The 21,560-nt window shown below is 43.2% G+C and overlaps 1 protein-coding gene across 1 annotated transcript; it reads left to right on the forward strand.

Moving 5' to 3' along the window:
• Window positions 1-3,952: 3,952 nt before the first annotated feature.
• On the forward strand, window positions 3,953-21,384 carry sgsm1b (small G protein signaling modulator 1b). Its single transcript, XM_062528610.1, has 25 exons — window positions 3,953-3,959; window positions 4,057-4,100; window positions 4,707-4,782; window positions 5,824-5,986; window positions 7,181-7,333; window positions 7,432-7,499; window positions 7,645-7,787; window positions 8,106-8,237; window positions 8,478-8,602; window positions 8,716-8,783; window positions 8,871-9,034; window positions 9,476-9,605; window positions 10,138-10,270; window positions 10,636-10,700; window positions 11,101-11,246; window positions 11,886-12,014; window positions 12,315-12,485; window positions 13,168-13,242; window positions 13,712-16,444; window positions 16,767-16,891; window positions 17,122-17,204; window positions 17,596-17,705; window positions 18,216-18,312; window positions 18,547-18,714; window positions 18,819-21,384. Exons 1-25 carry the CDS (start codon window positions 3,953-3,955, stop codon window positions 18,905-18,907), a joined length of 5,397 nt encoding a protein of 1,798 aa, XP_062384594.1. The 3' UTR covers window positions 18,908-21,384.
• Window positions 21,385-21,560: the final 176 nt, after the last annotated feature.

A 21,560-nucleotide genomic window follows, 5' to 3' on the forward strand; every position in this document is an offset into this window, starting at 1 on the left:
TTTTGAGGGTTTTTTTTAATGTTAGCTCTACAGTTCATTAAAGCAGTGTTTTTCAACCACTGTGCCGTGGCACACTAGTGTGCCGTGGCACATTGTTAGGTGTGCCGTGGGAAATTATCCAATTTCACCTAAGTGGTCTAAAAAAGAGTGAATAGAAATAATTGTCTTTGTGTTCATTTGATTCCTATTCAAGACACTTTGACAAGAATGACTTGATATCATTAATGCGGGCTACAGATTTTTATTTAATTTAATTTTCCATAAAATCTCATTTTATTTAACATTTTCGACTGGTGGTGTGCCTCAGGATTTTTTCAAGGAAAAAAGTGTGCCTTGGCTCAAAAAAGGTTGAAAAACACTGCATTAAAGGCACACGGACCAGCTAAATGAAGCCCCCCCCCCCCCCCCCCCCCCCGCCCATACCCATACCCATACCCATACCCATACCCATACCCATACCCATATCAAGGGCTTTGGGTGTTTCTCCTTTGCAATAGCTGCCGTGTTGGTCCAAGGACGAGTGCAAGCTCAAACAAATTTGGTTACAGAAGTCTTTGTCTCTTCATCAGGATGGGTCAGTGGTTTGGGGTGCAGTCGGTCTTGGTGGACCACCACCACCACCGATATTCTGCGTCTGAACACCCAAACCTTGTTTCTAGGTCCCAGACAACAGATGCCCTAGGCCCTCTTCTTACAAGCTCCAGCCTCTATCAATGAACGCTTGACCGGCTTCAGCCACTCTATAGGTTAAAGTAGAATTCCAGCCATGGGCTTACCCTAGACACCAGCCATGGGGGTGTGCAACTCTCTCCTGTGTGCCGACTGCCGAGTGAGTGCACTTTTGAACTGCCACTACAGACGAAAGACCAGGGACAGATACGGGTTGTCGTCCGCAGGTGGTGACAATGACAAACTGGGTTGATGACAGAGAGAGGTTAAACTGTCTCTCTGGGGGTCTGGTGGAGTAGTCTAACAGTTAAACCATCTCTCCAGGGGTCCACCGAAGTAGTTTGAGCCTTTCTCAGCCGTCATACTATGGATGTACAGTAATGGGCAGCAAAACATCTAGCCAACCAGAAGTTCCAGCACCACACTTGGGGATTGCATAAGCTAGTCACTTTGTGATGTACTTCTGGCTTGGCTTTGTCCAGGGCACCAGCCAGAGATCCATGGGTGCCAGGCTCCCTCAACTGCTCCAGCAGCAAACCCTGAACTAAAGCCTGCAGTATGAGCACTTCCTGCTGGCCATCCCCAAAAGGGCATGTAGCACCTGCAAGTGTGAAGGCACATTGGCCTATAATATATGAATAAATATAAACATAGTATACCATACACGTATGTGTATCTGTCCAAATCTTTCTTCTCACAAAAGCAGCAGGTAGGGAGCTTACTGAAGGTGTGATCAGCAAATTCTAAAGAGGAACGCACACTTGTGCTGACATGAGTGTCAGAGTGAGCCTTTCTCATACTCAGCCGTCATACTATGGATGTACAGTAATGGGCAGCAAAACATCTTGCCAACCAGACGTACTTCCAGCTAGCAGTGGTGGCCACACTTGGCTACATAAGCGTAGTCATCTATCTAGCGCTTCCTCAGGTTGGCGGCAGAGAAAACAGGACCAGGATGCCCACAGCCATGCCTTGTGGGCACTGTCACCTGATACTGCTGGAGAGGAAAATGGGAGTGCTGGATTTTGGCCTCTTCATAGCTGTGCAGTGTTCACACTGATGGACATGGAGCTCCATGTGTTGGTGTGATGGAGCATAGCATCACCAACTGACAGTCAGGCGACCCAGTTTCAAATTCCTGAACATGCCATTGCAAGCCTGTGTTGCTGTTTCTGCTATCAGTTAACTTCAATTTTTAACTTTTAACTCAGCTCCCAGGTCTGACAACTCACACACTCGTCATGGCCACGGTCCCAGCTGCAAGTAAATCCTGCAATCATTATGTTCTAACACCAATACGTCCAAGGCAGTCCGACCAATACAACCAGAGAGCAATTTCCAAGCTGTGGACCAACTGCAGGATTCAGCATATCGCAGTAGTCCCCAGGTTCCTGTCAGTGGTCATACACAAGCCCACCCTGGATTCTGAGGTAGGGCCACTGTGAGTACAGAGCCTTGGTCTCTATCTAGTGGCCGGCCCTCTGCATAGCCCAAATGGCAGAAATTTGAACTGCTAGAGCCGCTGGCCAATGGAAAATGTGGTCCTCAGGCCTCTGGGGTCAACTCCACCTGTTTCTGTCATCTTTCTAATCTTCTGCACAGCTGCTGTCTGCTTAGGACAGCTGTTCCTGATGGAGGCGGACTGGGCAGGCGTCTCTGGGCTGATATCATGCTTGACCAATCTGATGTGTGTGCAGTCTCTGGCAGCAAAGATGTCTGTGAACTCCAGGAGCACACACCCAGCCAAGTGGTCTTGGGCGTTCAGCGCATTCTGGGATGCTCTAGGTCTAGGAGATGATGTCTCCAGCAGTTCGGCAGGTTAAGGGCAATGGTCATTTCAATGTATCATCCTGCTCTAACGCTGGCTTAGGGGCGATGCTGTGTGATGCTGACATTGGACGTCTACCACTTCAGCAGCACTCTTTTAGACCTTTTGTTGTCTGCTGCTGGACATGATGGATGGTGGCAGCTGTCTTTGCTACCTAGCAGATTACTTCCACCTCTTCTCCTGTCTACCGAATGCTCCACTAAACATGCTCTGTGGGCTTGGCCTCATCCAGGGCACCAGAGAGCCATGGGTGCCAAGCTCCCTCAACTGCTCCAGCAGCAAACCCTGAACTAAGGCCTGCAACTTCCTGCTGGCCATCCCCAAAAGGGCAGTAGCACCTGCAAGTGTGAAGGCACATTGGCCTATAATACATGAATAAATATAGATATATAGTATACCATACACGTATGTGTATTTGTCCAACTTTTTCTTCTCACAAAGACAGCAGGGCGCCTACTGAAGGTGTGATAAAGAGGAACGCACACTTGTGCTGACATGAGTGTCAGAGTGCACACTGCCTCTGATGTTTGATTCCATTGTTTTCCAATACCCTGCATACCAGCACGGACCACTCTGACTTGCACCAAAGAGGGTGATTAGTAATCAAGGATCTTTGTTTGCACTGCTGCTCTTCATTTGTTGGCCGGGGCCACGCCACTCAATAATGTGCATCGTTTATCAAATACTTAGCAGCAGATGTGCAGGGACAAGTGACGGAATATGGCGCTCATGTTGGCGCCAGTATGCAGTCCACTTTAGGCCAAACTGGTGTCGGGGGTCTCCGTTAATAGAGTGCATATTCAGGGCAATCACAACTGAATTTCAAAAAACAGTAGCACAGAGTGAGGCAACTCACAGTAAGAGATTTGTGAGTGATTACTGTAAATGGGAATTGGGAATTATATTAATTAATTAGTCTTAAATTGCCATTTGCAGGCAAATGAAGCCTATTAGATATGCTGAATGTTTATCATGTTCATCCCCACGTAATGTGTTGAGCCCCAGCTTATGTAATTTGTATGACTTTTGAAGGCGCACCTTTTGGTTCATTGAAAACACTGACTGACATGTTGAATCCTTCAATGATTCATGTCAGTACGGGCTGTTCCGTGGAGTGAAGGGGGTGTGTGTCTCTGTAGCCAACCTATGAACGATACCGCACAGGGAAAATCGTCGTCGCTCAGTGCGCTGAACATGCATGATGATGACAATGGAAAGGATGAAGATTATAGCGTCGTTTTTGTGCTGTGTGTAATATTTAGTTAAGGTGACACGGTGACACCGTGGCCAAACGGCAGCAGCTCGCCACACCCGTGACAACAACGTTGAGTCACGGTGACATTTTTATTGCCATTTAGAATATTGCGGAATCCGTTTTAACGTTTCCTTTAATTTTCCGCTGTCAGCAGTGGAGGATCTAGCAAATTGAGGAAATAGCAAAACACATCGCTGGCAATGGGAGGTAAGTGGATGTAAACGATATTATTTCTGTGCGTCTGAACGATATTTGTTCATCCTTGTTTTGGAATATCAGTACTGATTTGTTTGTCTTTTATCAGAGACCGAGACTCGCCAGAGGCTGCTGCGCAGCGTAAAAAAAGAGGTGAGTGATGAATGCTGCAGCAGAAAACATATCGATAATTTGCAAAAGGAACAGAAACCATATTGTTGCAGTCACGTTGAGTTTATGGCCACATAGCGTATAAACTAAGCAAGCTGCGTCAGAGGTGGGTAATGTATCATTGCACAGGATGCTTAACAAGTCATATAGGCCCCTTTGTATCGATGACGCTAAATCGAGACCACAGGCACAGCATAACACATTACAGTAGGCTATAGGTGATTTCGTGATGGAATAGGCCCACGACTTAATGGCTAGTAAAAGGTTAAGTGAGATTTAATTTGGTAAATAACAGTTGATGCTGTGGATGCCCGTGCAACCAACTGCACTGCCAACTGTAAACAGTCATCAACAGACACTGTAGATAACTGGTAGGTCAAAAGACATGTCTGGAAAGGTGTTTTTCTCTCCGTTTTGCTCTGGCACATTGAAGAACGCTCTAATTGTAATTTTCAGTGTTGGGCAATATCCCTCACCTTTCATATTTTGTTACATACTTTAAGAGAGCCAATCAGAAATCTCTTGTCAGATATTTAAAGTATTTTAATAAATCACTGATGTTATGACCCCCATCCTATCATTTAACAGGTGAAGCAGATAATGGAGGAAGCAGTGACCCGCAAGTTTGTGCACGAGGACAGTAGTCACATCATTTCATTCTGTGGTATGTAGGCTATTTTCTTTTTCATCTCAAAGTTAGGTCTGAATTCGCCTTCGCCTTTTTGTTAATTGTGAGTTAGGTGGCTACAGCCTATTATCAAAACAGTGATGCCAATCTGCCTGTCTACCTATAGGTTCTAGCCATCACTATAGGGTGCGCTGGTAGCTACAAGAGTCATTATGCCATTTGTGAAGCCAAACCAAAGTGTCAAGGAATCACACAGCATTTGCTCGACTCGCAGGTATTAAGTCAGCAGGACCCCACAACATTCTCCCGTCTGGATGTACCTGCAAACCCAGGCCCTCAGCTGGAGTGACATGACAGTGTATTTTTAACCTCTTGTTATTACACTCTTATTATGAAAGCCTGTGTCTGTGCGTCCCTGGCGAAGCCTGATGATCCTCTGGCAGTATTGCGCTCATCAGTGTGGAGTTGAGTGAGTGCTTGTCAGCAGACAGGCTTTAATTGCCACATTTGTGAGATGTCAAGGTGACACAGGAAGTGTGAGCTTCCCGGTCAAACTAATGACTGTGGTGACATTTGCAGAACTTAACAGACAGGGATCAGATCGCGGCTCTTCCGTTGAGATGCTGTGACATGCCACCACGTCCCACTCTAGACATGACGTCAGAGAAGGAAATATACCAGGAAAATGTGTGGAGGTTATGTAGATTATGAGGCAAAAGCACACAGATTTTCGCTCCCATAGATTGAGAGATATTGAACATTTCAACGGCACTCTGGCATTGCCCTGTGTTGGATAAAGAGATGACAACAGGCCTCCTTAAAAGGCCTGCACTGTGGATTCAGTATGTTTGCATGCACACAGCATTCATCCTTAGAAGATTATATATGAGGCCCATTCCTTTAGGGACAAACATGTTAAGCTATTCCATTGATTAGAAATCTATGTTGTTTTCTGTAAAGGCAAAAAACAGCTATCTCTTCACACACTACCGTATGTGACCTACAGTATGTGTGTGCGTGTGTGTGTATGTGTGTGTGTGTGTGTGTGTGTATTGGTGAAAATCTTTATGTCTGCAGCGGTGGTGGAAGCGTGTGTGTTGCACGGATTGAGGCGGAGAGCCGCTGGCTTTCTGCGCAGCAACAAGCTGGCCGCCCTCTTTGTGAAGGTGGGGAAGGTGCTCGCTCCAGCCGAGGATCTGTGCCGGAAGGTCCAGGAAGTGGAGCAAATCATGGAGAGCAAGTGAGGACCATGCCTCATCCACCCAAACAATAATATATATACATACACACATATATACACATACATGTATAAACATATGTATATATATATGTGTATGTATAATAATTAATAATTGTATGGAATATAATTGTATTATATTCCATACAATGAAATGTGCTATAGAATGTGTAATGACTTGTACTGTAACAGTGAAGAGTGAAGTGTGTTTTTTGGACATTATTGTTGGCTTAACCTTATGTAAATGAAACCTTTTGAGTTGATTACGGTTATGGTTATAACCGGGTATCGTTATGGGATTTGGCGGACGCTTTTGTCCAAAGCAACTGACGAATAAACAGTACAATAGTTAAATTAACAGTGAACAGTTTTAAAAAGTCGTTAAGACTAACATTGAGAATGGCAATAATAAACAATAATGCAATCAATAGCCTAATGAAAATAAACAACAAAAATAAGCAAATAGTATAATGATTAAGGAAAGGGCAAGAGGAAAGGAGCCAAGTTTAATTGTGATTGTGTGATAACATCCAGCGAAGAGTTTGTTTTCTATGTTTAGAATATCTATTCAAGCATTTATGAGCTGACAGTCACATTACCCTCTGGCAAGGGTGAAAGTAGTGAAAAATGAGACTCAAGTAATTACCAGTGTGTAACTGTCTGAGAATCTGTGACAGCATAGATGTGGATCATTTATATGCCTAATAACGTCTAAGGTTATATTTGTCAGTACTAAGATTGCCATTGAAACACATGATGTGAAATTAAAGAAGCGATTGTAAGGAGAGGTACTAATCTTTCTAAAATTATGATGATGATGATGTACATTATGAATTTAATTTCAACAGTATATTGCCAACAACACATATTTAAAAGCACATCAGAGTCAGGGTCCCGTCTATCTGTCTGCCTGTCTGACTCTCTGTGCCTTTGTCAGCTAAATATGCATTGTACTCTTTTCTTATAGTCAGAAGAAAAGAATTAGGCTGGAGATGACCTATTTTGTTCTTAACAAAATAGCAGGTTCTGAGACCTAAACAATACTGTATATGAACACAAACATTTATGTGTTTACAAATAGTAGCATATTCCACAATTCTGTACAACTAAGACACTTATTTTTTTCATTTGTCAGTGTGTGGTTTGTGTTGCGCTTCACATGATTTAATTGGGATCCGTGTTGTTGTACCACATTAGACAAAACCAGGCTCGACTGAACCAAGACAGCAACCAGAAGATGTCCAAACTGCCCAACCTGTCACCCCAGGCCATCAAACATTTGTGGATTCGTACTGCCCTCACAGAGAAGGTTTTAGACAAGATTGTGCTTTATCTGGTGGAGAACAGCAGGTTTGAGAATAATTCCATCAGTCATGCATGATTATATTATGTGGATTACATTTTGGGACATTTTTGGGAGATTCAATGAAAAATCTCTACTTTTCTAGCAAATTCTATGAGAGGGAAGCTTTACTGCGAGACCCAGTGGATGGACCAATTCTTGCTTCATTGTTAGGTACAAATTAAGATCCATTTCCATGTAATAATTATTCTGCATAATCATTAAATGGAAGAATATGGTAACGGCCACTGAATATTCATCAGATTTAACTTCTCTTGCCCAGGCTTTGATTAACATATCTGATTTTCTGATCCTGTAGTGGGGCCCTGTGCTCTGGAGTATACCAAGGCCAAGACGGCCAATCACTTCTGGACAGATCCATCAGCAGATGAGCTGGTGCAGAGGCATCGTATCCACAGTGGGCATTGCCGACAGGACTCCCCCACCAAACGCCCCGCTCTGGTACATCCCAGTCCCTCCTTAGTCTCTCTTGGGCAAAATATGCCAGCCAGCTTGCTTGGTGCTATGGAAACCAGGGTCGTGTGATCTGCAATAGGAATTGAACTTGATAGTGCAGCATACTCACCTTGATATAGTCTAGAAAGAAATGTGATGTATGTTCTGCTTGAAATGTGTAAAACATTATTTTAGTTTAGTTTTTTTTGTCATCTGTACAGTGAATACTTCCCATCACAGACTATAAATAATCTATGCTATTGAAATATTTATCATAATTTTACTGCATGTCACTGAAAAAAACAATGTTCGTGTTTACCAAAGATCACAAAAAGACAGTCGAGTGGCAGCATGGACGACCGGCCCACCTTCTGGGCAAGGGACTATGTGGAATCCCTCCACCAGAACTCCCGGGCCACATTACTCTTCGGCAAAAACAATGTTCTGGTGCAGCCGGTATGTGTACGTTTGAACATTTATAAGTGGTCACGTTCCTAACTGAATGAAAACTGGAAAAACTACAGAGAAACAATGTTAATCAAAGGAAATCATGTATTTTGTCACTGCTTCATCTAAAATCGTTTGCTTTTTCATTTTAAAAATATACTTTTATTGTCTTTTGTAATAACTTCTATTCTGAATAGTCAAGTTATGCAGACTTCTCGCAGCTTTCTGACTTTGGTCCTCCTATGACAGACGGATGACATGGAGGCTATCCCAGGGTACCTCTCTTTGCACCAGACAGCTGACCTGATGACCCTAAAGTGGACCCCAAACCAACTGATGAATGGAAACATGGGGGACCTTGACTATGAGAAAAGGTTGAGCTACTATAACCAAAAGGAATTAAATATCACTATAATTTTTCGACAGCGCAAGAATAATTCATCTTTTATATCCATATTGTTTCACTGATGATGACTGTTTCTTGCAGTGTATACTGGGATTATGCAATGACTATCCGTCTTGAAGAAATAGTCTATCTGCACTGCCACCAACAAGGTACAGTAAAACCTCGTCATAATAGTGTCTGATGCTACAATATCATAATTATAGCAATAGTATAAAGTTCTGTATTGATGTTTCTAGTGGACAGTGGAGGCACAGTGGTCCTGGTCAGTCAGGACGGGATCCAGAGACCTCCTCTGCGTTTCCCTCGGGGGGGTCACCTGCTGCAGTTCCTTACCTGTCTGGAGAATGGACTCCTCCCACATGGACAGCTGGACCCACCGCTGTGGTCTCAGAGGGGAAAGGTTAGCATGTCTGTGGTTAGCGCGAGATGGTTAGCATCGGTTGGAAATTATACATATTATACATTATTATTAATTGTACTCTGCTTCGTGGCATGCCTAAGAACGCCCCTTACCTGTTCTAAAATCACTGGAACCTACAGCCTCTTTGGCCTTATTGTTTAATTTACGTCAATGGGACTTTGGTAGGCAGTAAATCTAGTTTTGTTCTTGTGTCTGTTTATTGTTGTTGATACAGCAGTGTTCTGAAAACATCCTTGTCTGCCTCTTTCACTACAGGACTCAATTGATTTCAAATACCACCCATCATGTGTAATATGTCTGGAGTGCCCTTGAATTACAGAGTAAAGCAAGTTTATGCGACACATAGAGAAACGATGAGAGTCAAACGAGAATAGAGCGGGGATTACAGTGATGGATTGGACCTGTCTTGTGTCTCCACAGGGCAAAGTGTTCCCTAAGCTCCGCAGAAGAAGCCCACATGGTTCCTGTGAGTCGGTCTCAGACAAAGAAGAAGACGAAGCCACCGACTATGTCTTCCGGATCTTGCTACCTTCCACCCAGTCTGACTTTGGTACGTTGTTCTGGAGTTTTCTGTGAAGTGACGCCAGTGCTCCTCTCTGTTTGGCTGTGTCCTTAATCTGATTGCTGGTTCCATTGATTGGTTCCCCCTGACTTTCTGAATTGTCTTGTCGTTTGAAGTTTTTGTTCAGCCGTGAAGCTTTGCATCATGACTTGTCCTTGTGTGTAGGCAACATCTTGTCACGCTGGTTGGGTTAAGTCTGGCACTGATGTCATTTCCTCTCCTCCTTCCATCACCTCCCATCCCTCTCTCCGTCACCTCCACCTCCGCATTCCCCTCATGTCAGTGTGAGCTGTGGTACAGTCTGCTTCACCCTCCACATCCCATTGATTTCACCATCCCTCACCATGCTGTTCTTTTCTCAACAGTTCTTTTCTCCATGCTACAGTATACGATGTATTATGTTGTTTTGGGTTGAGTTGAAGTCATTAGAATCAGCCTGGGTATGAGTCACACTGTGTATTGAAATTACATTTTATGATGCTGCATAGGATGACTATCATTGTGGCTATATTTGATGCAGTTGCACCTGAGCTCATTGATCAAGCCATGAGCCTGTGGCAACCATCACCACGGAAATCCTCCTGCTCGTCCTGTTCCCAGAATGGTTCCTCAGATGGGGGTCTCCCTGATGGCTGTAACCATGACAGGCCAGTGTAAATGATACATCCTATCATTCAATCTCAGTTACCACCAGTGCATGCCAACTCTGATGACAGTAGTATCTCAAAATGTTTATGAAAATGGTTATGGTTATGGTTATGGTATTTGGCAGACGTGTTTGTCCAAAGTGACTTGCAGTATATGAACGCTTCATTATTTAAAAATAGTAATTTAAAAAGATGTAGTAGTACTTGCTGAAAACCTTAGCATATATTAATATGGGATTTTCCAGTGTGATAAACAGGCCATACATGCCTTGTGTACATTAATTTTGCAGCTACTGTATCTCTGACAGAGATGGAGGACATTCATTACATTATCCATTCTTAATCTGCTTTCTCGCTCTCTTCCCTTACAGGGCTCCTTTGAAATTACTCTGCGAGACCATGAAGTATCAGATCATTTCCCGTGCTTTCTATGGCTGTATGTACAAAACATTATCCAGATACATATTTATTTTAGTCACCTATGGCAACATGTTTGCAATTTTCTTGTATTTAGTAGAAAACAAATGTGCTTATATCTAAATATATAGATATTGAAATACATACTGTAACACCATCTGTGTTTGAAAGGAGACTTTACAGAGATTTTACTAGTATAGCGCTATGACCTGCATGTATTTTCACCTTATGGTGTAATTTTCACACCCAAAGATATGACTTATTTACATATCTGGAAGATAATCTATATTACACTAGGTTCAAACATCTACCTTAGACCTTATCAACTGTTGGACACACCAGTTGTTATTTTTCTTTATGAGTGTAATGCATGCGAACCCCAGTAATATACATTCTTCCCCTCTGTTTGTCAACAAAAGGGTTAGCCTACTGCCGTCACTTATCCACGGTGCGCACACACCTGTCGGCCCTGATAAACCCCTCCATCATCGAGCACGATTTCCCCACTGATGCCAAAGGCGGTCTCAGTTTGGACGTGTGGAACGCCTTCCTACAGGACTCCTCTGTAAGACATTAGTCCCAGTAGGGCCTCTTTAAATGGGATCATATTAATTACAATACAATTAAGTTCTTAATCAACGAAGCACCTTTACTTACTGTACATGGAAATATTCTTATACACTCAGAGCTGTGTTACATTTGTTGAGATATCCTAGTGTAGGTTCAGAGGTTAAACATCCATATACTGTACAGTGTGTCTTGTTTTACTTCAACAAACAATAATTTAATTTGCATGTTTAATACTCAGAAACTGTATCCTTAGCCAAGGAATAGTGAGCCATTTGATATTGCTTAATATCCTTCATCACCTCAGCCACCGCAATCTTAAATGTACTATAAGCATAAGGATGTGGAGTTTTGCTTTAGTGATTGCCTACTGTATGTGACTGTTAAAGTCACTTCATATTTTCCACATGAGTTAGGTAGCCCACCGCCACTTTGGACACTGTCGTTTTGATGTACAGTATTGTGATGTGATGTGATGTGATGTGTTGTGATGTATTGTGATGTGATGTGATGTATTGTGTCATGTTGTGATGTACTGTGATGTGATGTGTTGTTATGTGTTGTGATGTCTTTTAATGTGATTTATTGTCCCTCTCTGTGTGTGTGTGTGTGTGTGTGTGTGTGTGTGTGTGTGTAGGTGTATGAAGAGCTGGAGATTCTGCGTCTGGTCTACTATGGAGGGGTGGAGCCAAGCATACGCAAGGAAGTCTGGCCTTTCCTGCTGGGCCACTATACTTTCACCATGACCTCAGAGGAGAGGAAGGAGGTTTGTATGTGTGTGTGTGTGTGTGTGTGCGTGTGTGCGTGTGTGTGAGTGTGTGAGAGAGAGAGAAAGAGACAAAAGATTAGGTGGAATAGGTAGAAAAGGATGAAGAGAGAAAGTGATTGTATTTTTATGTGCACAATGTACTGTACTAGACATGTAATAGTTGCTTTTTGTGTGTATTGAGTATTTGTGTGTATGTGAGTGTATTATAATGTCGTTATAATGTAATATTATCATATACAGTGTGATGGTACATTAGTATTTATTATTTCTGCCGAACGTCTGTGCGCCGGTGTGTAGGTGGACGAGCAGGTGCGAGCCAGCTATGAGCAGACGATGAGTGAGTGGCTGGGCTGCGAGGCCATCGTGAAGCAGCGTGAGAAGGAGCAGCATGCCGCCGCCTTGGCTCGCTGCACCTCGGAGACGGGAGGGGAGCGAGGCCCACGCCACGACTCCACCGTCAGCTCAGACGTAAGTGAGAACTCCTGCCTGACTGCAGCTCCTGCCCAGTGCTATGTATATACCCCTATGTCTCTGCTCGAGCCGAGGGCAAAACGGAGAATTTACGAGCCGTTCACACCAAAAATACTTCAACGGTAACAGTGTCGTCAGGAATCACTTTCAGAGCGAGTTTGATAATGAAGAAAAGCTGACAACCTATCAGTATCCATCAATTGAGACACATTGATCACATTCATCAATAGAGAGAGAGACTCATCATTGGTCAGTGTGGATGCTCATACTGTAGTTAGTTACAGTTATCTTCACTGCTCTTGTTGTTCTTGGTGTGAACAGCCCTTTAAACAAGATTTGGTTGACACCGTGCAAGCCTGAGCCGTGTTAAGTTACAGTTAAACAGTTCTAAGGTGAGAAGTGTCTATATAATTGTGGAGGAGCAGAATGCTCTAATTTGCGAAAGCTTGATTTTTACAATAATCTTCAGTGTATGATGTGTGTACACCTCTCAGAAACATCAGTTGAACCCCCACACCCGTTTGAGTATGATTATCAATGTTTGAAATATTGCCTCGTTATAGTTTATACTTCATTATCAGGTTCGTAAACACATTTAGATGAAGTATGGGTGCATTAGTGCTGTGATTGGGATGTTTGTTTATAGTAATGCGTCAGTAATCCCCTCCTTTTGCCTCAGTCATCTCAGAGCAGCAGCACCTCAGAGAGACAGAGCCACGCCTCCTCTCACAGCGACTCTAACAGCAGCGCACAGGTAGGTAGGGTCAACAGGGAGAAACACCACAATCATACAGTCATCGTCTAACAGGCAGGCTACACCAGGCATGTCACAAAAGTGTTACATTTGCAGAGCACTATTGCTGCAACAATTAGCTTTCCGCTATAAAGATTGTAACTAGTTAGTCAGGCGGAATAGCGGCACGTACATTTAAAAAAAAAAATAGACAGGTCTTCTGGAACTATTTTTAAGCTCCATTTGCGCACCCGGTGTAGCCTGGCTACAAGAGCACTGACTTAATCTCTCAGCCATGTAAACTAAGCATTCGCTTTTGATTACTCTATTGTAAATACACATTCTATCATTGAAGCAGCAGTCAGGTGTCCCTTCATCCATCATTGAAGCAGTGCTTTGTAGCTGTTTTACTTATCCTGTATACAGTACCTTATCAGGAATTAACTGTGTGTCATGGAACACAGACGTAACCTCTTATGTTTCATTTAAGGTGTTTGGTTCGGTTGATGAAGAGGATCAACCTGAACTGGAGGCCAAGCCTGAGGACCAAAAACCTGTGCCCAAGCTCTCAAATGGGACTCTGGCCAACGGTACCAGCTCACCGGACTCGGGCCATCCGTCGTCTCGTAACTTCTCCACCACGTCGGGTCTCTCCGACTGCTCCCCCAGCACCGACGAGGCCTCCGCCCACGACTCAGGGGCCAGAGCCGGGGTGTCTCAGACTCCCACGAAAAAGAGCCAGCCAGAGCCAGCTGCAGAGGGAGCTCCTGTTAGCGTAGCTGATTCCCCGCCCAAAGCGCCGGCACCAGAGAGCGAGCTCACGAAACCCCATCCTGTAGAACAGGAGGTGAAGGCGCCGGAAAAAGAGAAAACCGAAGTGGTCTCAGAAGAGGGAGCTGCAGGATGCGTTTCAGTCAAAGAAGACGCTGAAGGCGTCCTGGAAAGTGAGCCTGCAGCACCAGTGGTGTCAGAGAAGGAGTTGGAAATGCTCTGTGAAAAAATGGTCTCAGAAGAGAAAGCCAAAGAGGTCTCAGAGGAAGCCTCAGGGAGCGATTCACTCAAAGAAGGCACAGGCATCCTGGAGGGTGAACCTGCAGCACTGGTGGCGTCAGAGGAGGATAACACAGCCCCAGCTATGGAGTCAGATTCGGGTGTGGCGTTAGAAGGCAGCTTACTCGAGAGTGAAGTGCCGCTTTCAGAGACTGACCCAAAACAGCAAGGCGCGAAGGGTCCCGAAGAGAAGGGGGATTCAGAGAAGAAAGGAGAGAGTGGTCCTCAAGAAACAGTAGCTGAAGCTGAAGCTGGGAAAGAGACCACCGACACTCAAGAGACTCAGGATCCTGAGACAGAGGAGGAAAAAGTCCTAAGTAGGTTAGAAGAGAAACCTGACTCCGCACAGGAGAGCACATCAAATCCAGAACAAAACGAGAAGACAGAGTCAAGCGCTGTAAAGACACCGGAAACAGCTGACAAGAAATCCCCAGAAATGGAAAAGACACCTGAAGGCACGGTAAAGACACCGGAAACAGCTGACAAGAAATCCCCAGAAATGGAAAAGACACCTGAAGGCACAGTAAAGACACCGGAAACAGCTGACAAGAAATCCCCAGAAATGGAAAAGACACCTGAAGGCACGGTTAAGACACCGGAAACAGCTGACAAGAAATCCCCAGAAACGGAAAAGGCAACTGAAGGCGCGGTAAAGACACCGGAAACAGCTGACAAGAAATCCCCAGAAATGGAAAAAACACCTGATAGCACGGTAAAGACACCTGAAACAGCTGACAAGAAATCCCCAGAAATGGAAAAGACACCTGAAGGCGCGGTAAAGACACCGGAAACAGCTGACAAGAAATCCCCAGAAATGGAAAAGACACCTAAAGGCACAGTAAAAACACCGGAAACAGCTGACAAGAAATCCCCAGAAATGGAAAAAACACCTGATAGCACGGTAAAGACACCTGAAACAGCTGACAAGAAATCCCCAGAAATGGAAAAGACACCTGAAGGCGCGGTAAAGACACCGGAAACAGCTGACAAGAAATCCCCAGAAACGGAAAAGACACCTGATAGCACACAATGTACTGAAGGGCCGATTCCAAAGTCTGAGAGTTTGAACAAGGTACATGCTGAAATTCTCTCTGAAGATGCTGCTGACGCACCCAAAGACAAGAATGGGAATCCTGGAACAGACCATATCACAAGTACAGTGGCAAATGATCCTCCGAAGACAGAAGAATCTGAAGATCATCAAAAGGAAGATCCCAAAGCCGTTGAACCACAAATCAGTGGAGCCCTTAAACCAGAAGAGCCTGCAATCTCGGCAGAGGCTGAAGAGTCATCGCCATCAAAAGGCATTAGTTCATCTGATGCCCCCGAGAACACAGGTCAGTCAGTAAATGAATCGAAACAAGCCAAGTCAACACCAACAAAAGAGGTCAACTCCTCTGTAACAGATGAGAACGCTGCTCAGTCAGTTACTGAATCAAAACAAGAAGAACCATCACAATCAAATAAGGTCGAGTCTTCTGAAACACTCCAGAATGCTGCTCAGACAGAATCTCATTCAAAAGAAGCAGAGCCCTCATCAGTAGAAGGGGCCATCTCATCAGACCCAGCTGAGAGCATTGTGCCACTGGGTACTGAATCAAAGCCAGAGCTTTCCCCAACAAAAGAGCTTCTCTCATCAGAGGCGACTCGAGGCTCTGAGGCAGAGGACATCAACGCTCCAGGGATGGAGGAGATAACGGTCTCTGACTCAGACCACGTTAAAGCCTCTCAGTTGGAGCTCAATTGGGTGCTGGAGAGGAGAGACTCCAACACCGAGTCCGAAGGCTGCGTCTCCGCTCCACCCCTCCTCACGCAGCAGTCCTCCACCCTCGACATGGCCGACTCGGACGACTCCCCCTCCGCCCTCGAAATGGAGGACATCCCTACCGCGTTAATCTGCATGTCGACCGAAGACCACTGGGGAAGGCAGCCCCTCATCCTGGATGCCCCCTCGGCCCTGCGCACCCCCAGAGAGCCTGGTGTGGACTTGCCCATCCTGGAGCTCCGTTTGGAAGTGGGCCCCAACACGAGCCCTGAGGCCACAGAGTCCATCCTGTCGGAGGAGGACCCTGACATGGATAGCCTCTTCCCAAAGGCGGATTCCCTAGCAGTGAGAGGGGAGCTGAAGAATGAGTTGGCCTCCCCTGTGTCCTCCATCGGTACAACTTACTCTGTGAGTGCCCATTCCTTAACACTAAACAGTTGTAGATGAATTTTTGTGATGATTTTTGTGATGATTTTTGTCAATTTTGGGATGACTCAAAGTGCGTGTATCTGCAATGCATAGTGAAAAGGTATTAAGCATAAAATAAAGACCTTAAGAAATGTATAATATCTCCATTATTTATTTAGGTAAATAATAGCATTAGGCCACACAGCTACTTGTTTAAATGGTTTATCGTAATAAACTCTTAAATCAAGTTCCCACTCATTTTCTTGTGATTACATTAGATTACAAATGACTCATATGAATTTGTTTGCATTTGTGTTTGTAGCAAGAGCTGTTGGATATGTACATGCTGAACCTTCACCGCATTGAAAAGGATGTTCACAGGTGCGACAGGAACTACTGGTATTTCACCACGGCCAACTTGGAAAAACTGCGCAACATCATGTGCAGGTAATTGCAGTTTCATAATGTCTAGAACGAGATGTTGCCCTTATTGATTTTGGCCGGGTTTCCCAGATTCGTTAAGAAGCTCTTAAGTGCTAAGAACTTCTTAGGAGCGTTCTTAGAATGTTCTTTGAGCGCTCCTAAGAAGTTCTTAGCACTTAAGAGCTTCTTAACGAATCTGGGAAACCCAGCCTTTACCTGTTCTTTAACTGTTAATCTCAATTTTTATTCTTTAGCTATGTGTGGCAGCACCTGGAGATAGGCTACGTCCAGGGAATGTGCGATCTACTAGCACCTCTGCTGGTTATCTTGGATGACGGTCAGTTTTTTCACTGACCATATACTGACCAACATATGTAAAGAAACTGTTTCAGAGTTTCAGATAGCATCCAATTGGTTTATGTTTGTGTTTAATGGTATTTGACGTTTTTGTCTGAAGATGAAAGTCTACATCAGGCATAATAATAACAACAGTATTAATAATATAAACAGTATAGAATATCAACAATTTTAAGCATGAAATGTTTTCATATTAACAAAAGACGTTAACATACAAACAATAACTCTGTAAGATTATTGATTAAGTGCAAGGTGAACAGACAAGTCTGTAATATATGAATAGAATCAACAAAGGTTTTCAAAACCAAGAACACAAATATTCCAGGAGGCGTTTCTCAAATACTAACAACTGTTTTTACATACTACTGTAGAGGCCATGGCCTTCAGCTGCTTCACGGAACTCATGAAGAGAATGAACCAAAACTTCCCTCATGGGGGAGCCATGGACTCACACTTTGCTAACATGCGCTCACTCATCCAGGTATCTCTGGCATAACATTACGAAAGACCTTTTTTGCATACAGTAATACCAGCTAACAAAAATGCATTGAAAATATTTGACTCACCATCCAGCAGCCACACTGTAACAACCAGCAAACTTAACCTCAGAAGCTATCCTTTTGTCAGTAGAAGGATGGAAGACACCCTGACTAACTAAGCTAGTTGTATAGGTTTTTGGGCCCAATAGTGAATTGAGACTGCTGCCTCTGTAATTCCCCAGTACAGATTGGCAAAGTTCTCTCACTTTACCAGACAGATAATGTGCTTTGAATACTGGCAAATAATGGCTGCTGTTATGCTATCCAAATGAGATGAGATTCCTACAATGTTTATGAAAAGCTTCGGGCTATCAGGAAACTTAAAGCTGTGCATGAATCATCTAGCTCTACGTAAGGACCTGACTCTGGGGAATTTCAAAGCCAGAAAAGTAGCTTGGAATCACATGAATAGATTGCACGGCAGTAATAGATGTATTCACTTTGCCCCTTAGATCTTAGACTCTGAGCTCTTTGAGTTGATGCAGCAGAACGGAGACTACACCCACTTCTACTTCTGCTACCGCTGGTTTCTGCTCGACTTTAAGAGGGGTAATTTACAGCATTTCATTTTCTGATTTGAACATTTAATTTTGTCTTTCGAATTTGTTTTTACTCAGAACCACTATGCTATCATTGAAGTTGATCTATCTCGTCTTTTTTTTTTTAAATTCATTGTAAAGTATGAGGGAGGGTCCTACATGTCTTTGGGCAGTTAGATGGTTGAAATAAAATGGCATGGTGTCATGAACAGTGAACATTGAGCCATATACCTCTCCTCTTCAGAAATGGTGTATGATGACGTGTTCTCTGCTTGGGAGACCATCTGGGCAGCACGGTCCGTCTCCTCCAGCCACTTTGTCCTCTTCATCGCGCTTGCGCTCGTGGAGCACTACCGGGACATCATCCTGGAGAACAACATGGACTTCACCGAGATCATCAAATTTTTCAATGGTGAGTACTAGGCAACTCACTACGTCAGTCTTCACTCTCTCTGTGGCCTTGCATGTTCTGTGCTCTTGTTAACTGCAGTTGCTCCAAATTCTTCCCCCCTACAGAAATGGCGGAGCGGCACGATGTCCCACAGGTTCTGGTCAAGGCTCGGGAGTTGGTCCACAAAGTTCAGACGCTTATTGAGAACAAGTAGGCGAGATCCACCATTGTGTCTTCCAGTCTAATCATGCCATTCCTATTGTGCTGCCAGGTCCTGTTGCAAAGAGAGTATGTGGAGACGAATAAGTAATCAGGGCCAAATCAACATTCATGTACACATTGGCCAACACCCCTCTGTAATGATGTAATTGTATTCCCATATATGTAAAGAACCGGATCATCATGCTTAGTAGAACACAGAGGGTGTAATATAAGATTTGCACAGCAGAGTTCAGTTGCATGCTGGAACATCATGCTTGTTATAATCTGGAATTTATTAGCGTTCCTTCGATTTATGGATACTTATTAAAAATGGAAATAGGAAACGTACGGTTTTGAGAGTGACTTGAATTTAGTGACTTGTTAAACAGTAGTTTATCATTTAGACATATTGTGGGGCCATATGTGAGGTCATAATATCATAATATCATAATAATTAACAAAGTTAGCAACAGAGACACTTTCCCGAGCTATGAAAGCCATAATAGATATTCACACTTGGATGTACACATGGATATATTTTTTTAGCTTCTTTAAAGACAGTATTGCTCATATATTACCAATCTTATTTAAAACTATAATGGAAAGACTGATATCAACTTGGTCATTCCTAAGCACAAACTGTAATAGCCAGATCAATGCATAATTTTAAGAACTGAGAATATCACAGAGGCACAGAACCTTAAAAGTGTCCTAGAGTAGATTTGTAGTGCCATAAGGCTGAAACCATCATTATAGTAACTATTTCACTCAATTTAAATTAAAAAAGTTAATTAATCTTGCCCCAATTCCATAGTTGGCCACTCCTGGCCACCCATGTTCTCAGTATACCAATCCATTCCCTCCGAATACAGATGTTTGCACATGGATAGTTCAATTTAGAGACAGACTGCAGAATCTATGGGAACTATACATGAACTGAGTGAACAAATACGAGGGGTGGTCAATATTTTTCTCTTCAGTCAAGTGACCTCAGGATGGCTCTGGACCTGGGCACAGAGCCTTAAGTGAACACCTTGAGGAAGCTACTTTGGCTGTTTTAAAAAAAAATCTGGTCAGATGAGGTCTGGGTTTTCAGTAAGGAGTGTTATGTCAGCTTATTTCATCCATGCATTCAGTTTTGTGAAAGAATTATTCAATGGAGCTGTTTACCACGATACTGGTTATAATCAATGTGCCTCAATATATAGCAGATGACTTACCATGAGATGTTAAAAAATGACACATCAAAGCCAAATCGAAAGCCAAATGTAACACATCATTGTTTTATACATTCTTGTTTTAGCCTCTTGTTTTTAAATAATGCAACTGTCGTATGTGTCAATGAATAGAAACGCTACCAACTGCACAAACATAGTGTTTCTGTGTGTAAATAACCCCTGATCTTCATTCAGGTATGAATCAATGAAGGCAGAAAAAAAATCTCTTTGCACATACTGTTGTAACTTTGGCCTTAGGTTACTGTACTCTCCTCTGTTCAGGGATTTGTCAGTGATTATCTTTCATGTCGACTACTGCTACATCATTCTCTTGCAATGTGTGATTGAGGTGTTTGTGGTTATGTGATTTAATGGAGACTCTGCTAGCTGATTTTGAAACCTACCGAGAAGTCATGTTTGCTTCTAACCTGGCTGACACCAGACCAATTCTCAAATCTTAACTGACATTGGGAATGGGTCTTGGGACCCTTCATTCATTTCCGATTTTCAAGGGGCATTACCAGAGGTGAAATTAAACTTAAATTGGTACATTAAACTCTTACCAAATCTTTGTGGAAGTACAGCAAACACATCTTTCTTGTAAAATAAAGTTTTTAAGTAGTCTGAATTCCAATTTCAAGTGTGTGCATTTCATTTAACACTGCCCATCAGGGCAGCCATTGGTTTTCTTGAACAGAGCTGCTAACTGTACTTCTCTGTCTGTCATCACATAAAGCCCGCCCCATGCCGGATAAGCAGTTGTAATTGGTCCCTGGGTTTTTTGGTGATTCAGAAATCAGCTTGAATGGGATGGGCCTGCAGGTCTGTCTGCGTTCATCCAGGCTAGTTTCCTTCAGACTTCTTTTTAAAATGTGTTCATCATTCCTATCAGGACGCTTTGTGATTGTTGGATTCCGTTTAAACTCCCCTGGAAAACCGGTGTCTTTGTTTAAAAGTGCCAGTGTTTCAAACACTAATCTTTTGTCTTCAGTATAGTTCACTCACACCCAATCTGAGAATTATTGATGTATGTTGCTGCTGTTGAGCATTACACTGTATAACGAGACATTTAATGTAAAACGCATATATGATATAACAAAGTCAGTGTTAAAAATGATCAATTGAAAATAATCAAATAAATATATAGGTGTACATACATCAGTAAGCGAAGAAAAAAGTAAACCTTTATATTTTTATTGTACTGTGACTACATTGTGAAACTGATGTGTTGTGAATTATTTATCAATCTGTAATAAATATCTGTAAAAGTGTAACAGTAATTTGGTTTTGCAAACAGTCTCAATGTCTTTTGTTGTGCACGGCTACTATGCAACTAAAAAGTATGTGTGTTTCCATCAACTAAAGATCAGAATGACGACAAAAAAAACAAGGGTGTGGTCATCTCTACACCCTTGTTTATCTAATTTCACACTCACACTTACTCATCAA

The sequence above is a fragment of the Sardina pilchardus genome, chromosome 23 (genome assembly GCF_963854185.1).
Source record: "Sardina pilchardus chromosome 23, fSarPil1.1, whole genome shotgun sequence".
NCBI lineage: Eukaryota > Metazoa > Chordata > Actinopteri > Clupeiformes > Clupeidae > Sardina > Sardina pilchardus.

What these genes read in the sequence shown, in the direction of transcription:
- sgsm1b (XM_062528610.1), top strand. An exon ending in TGCGCAGCGTAAAAAAAGAG is followed by an intron (nt 4,101 to 4,706) that starts GTGAGTGATGAA and finishes ATCATTTAACAG; the next exon opens with GTGAAGCAGATAATGGAGGA. An exon ending in CTGCGCAACATCATGTGCAG is followed by an intron (nt 16,892 to 17,121) that starts GTAATTGCAGTT and finishes TTTATTCTTTAG; the next exon opens with CTATGTGTGGCAGCACCTGG.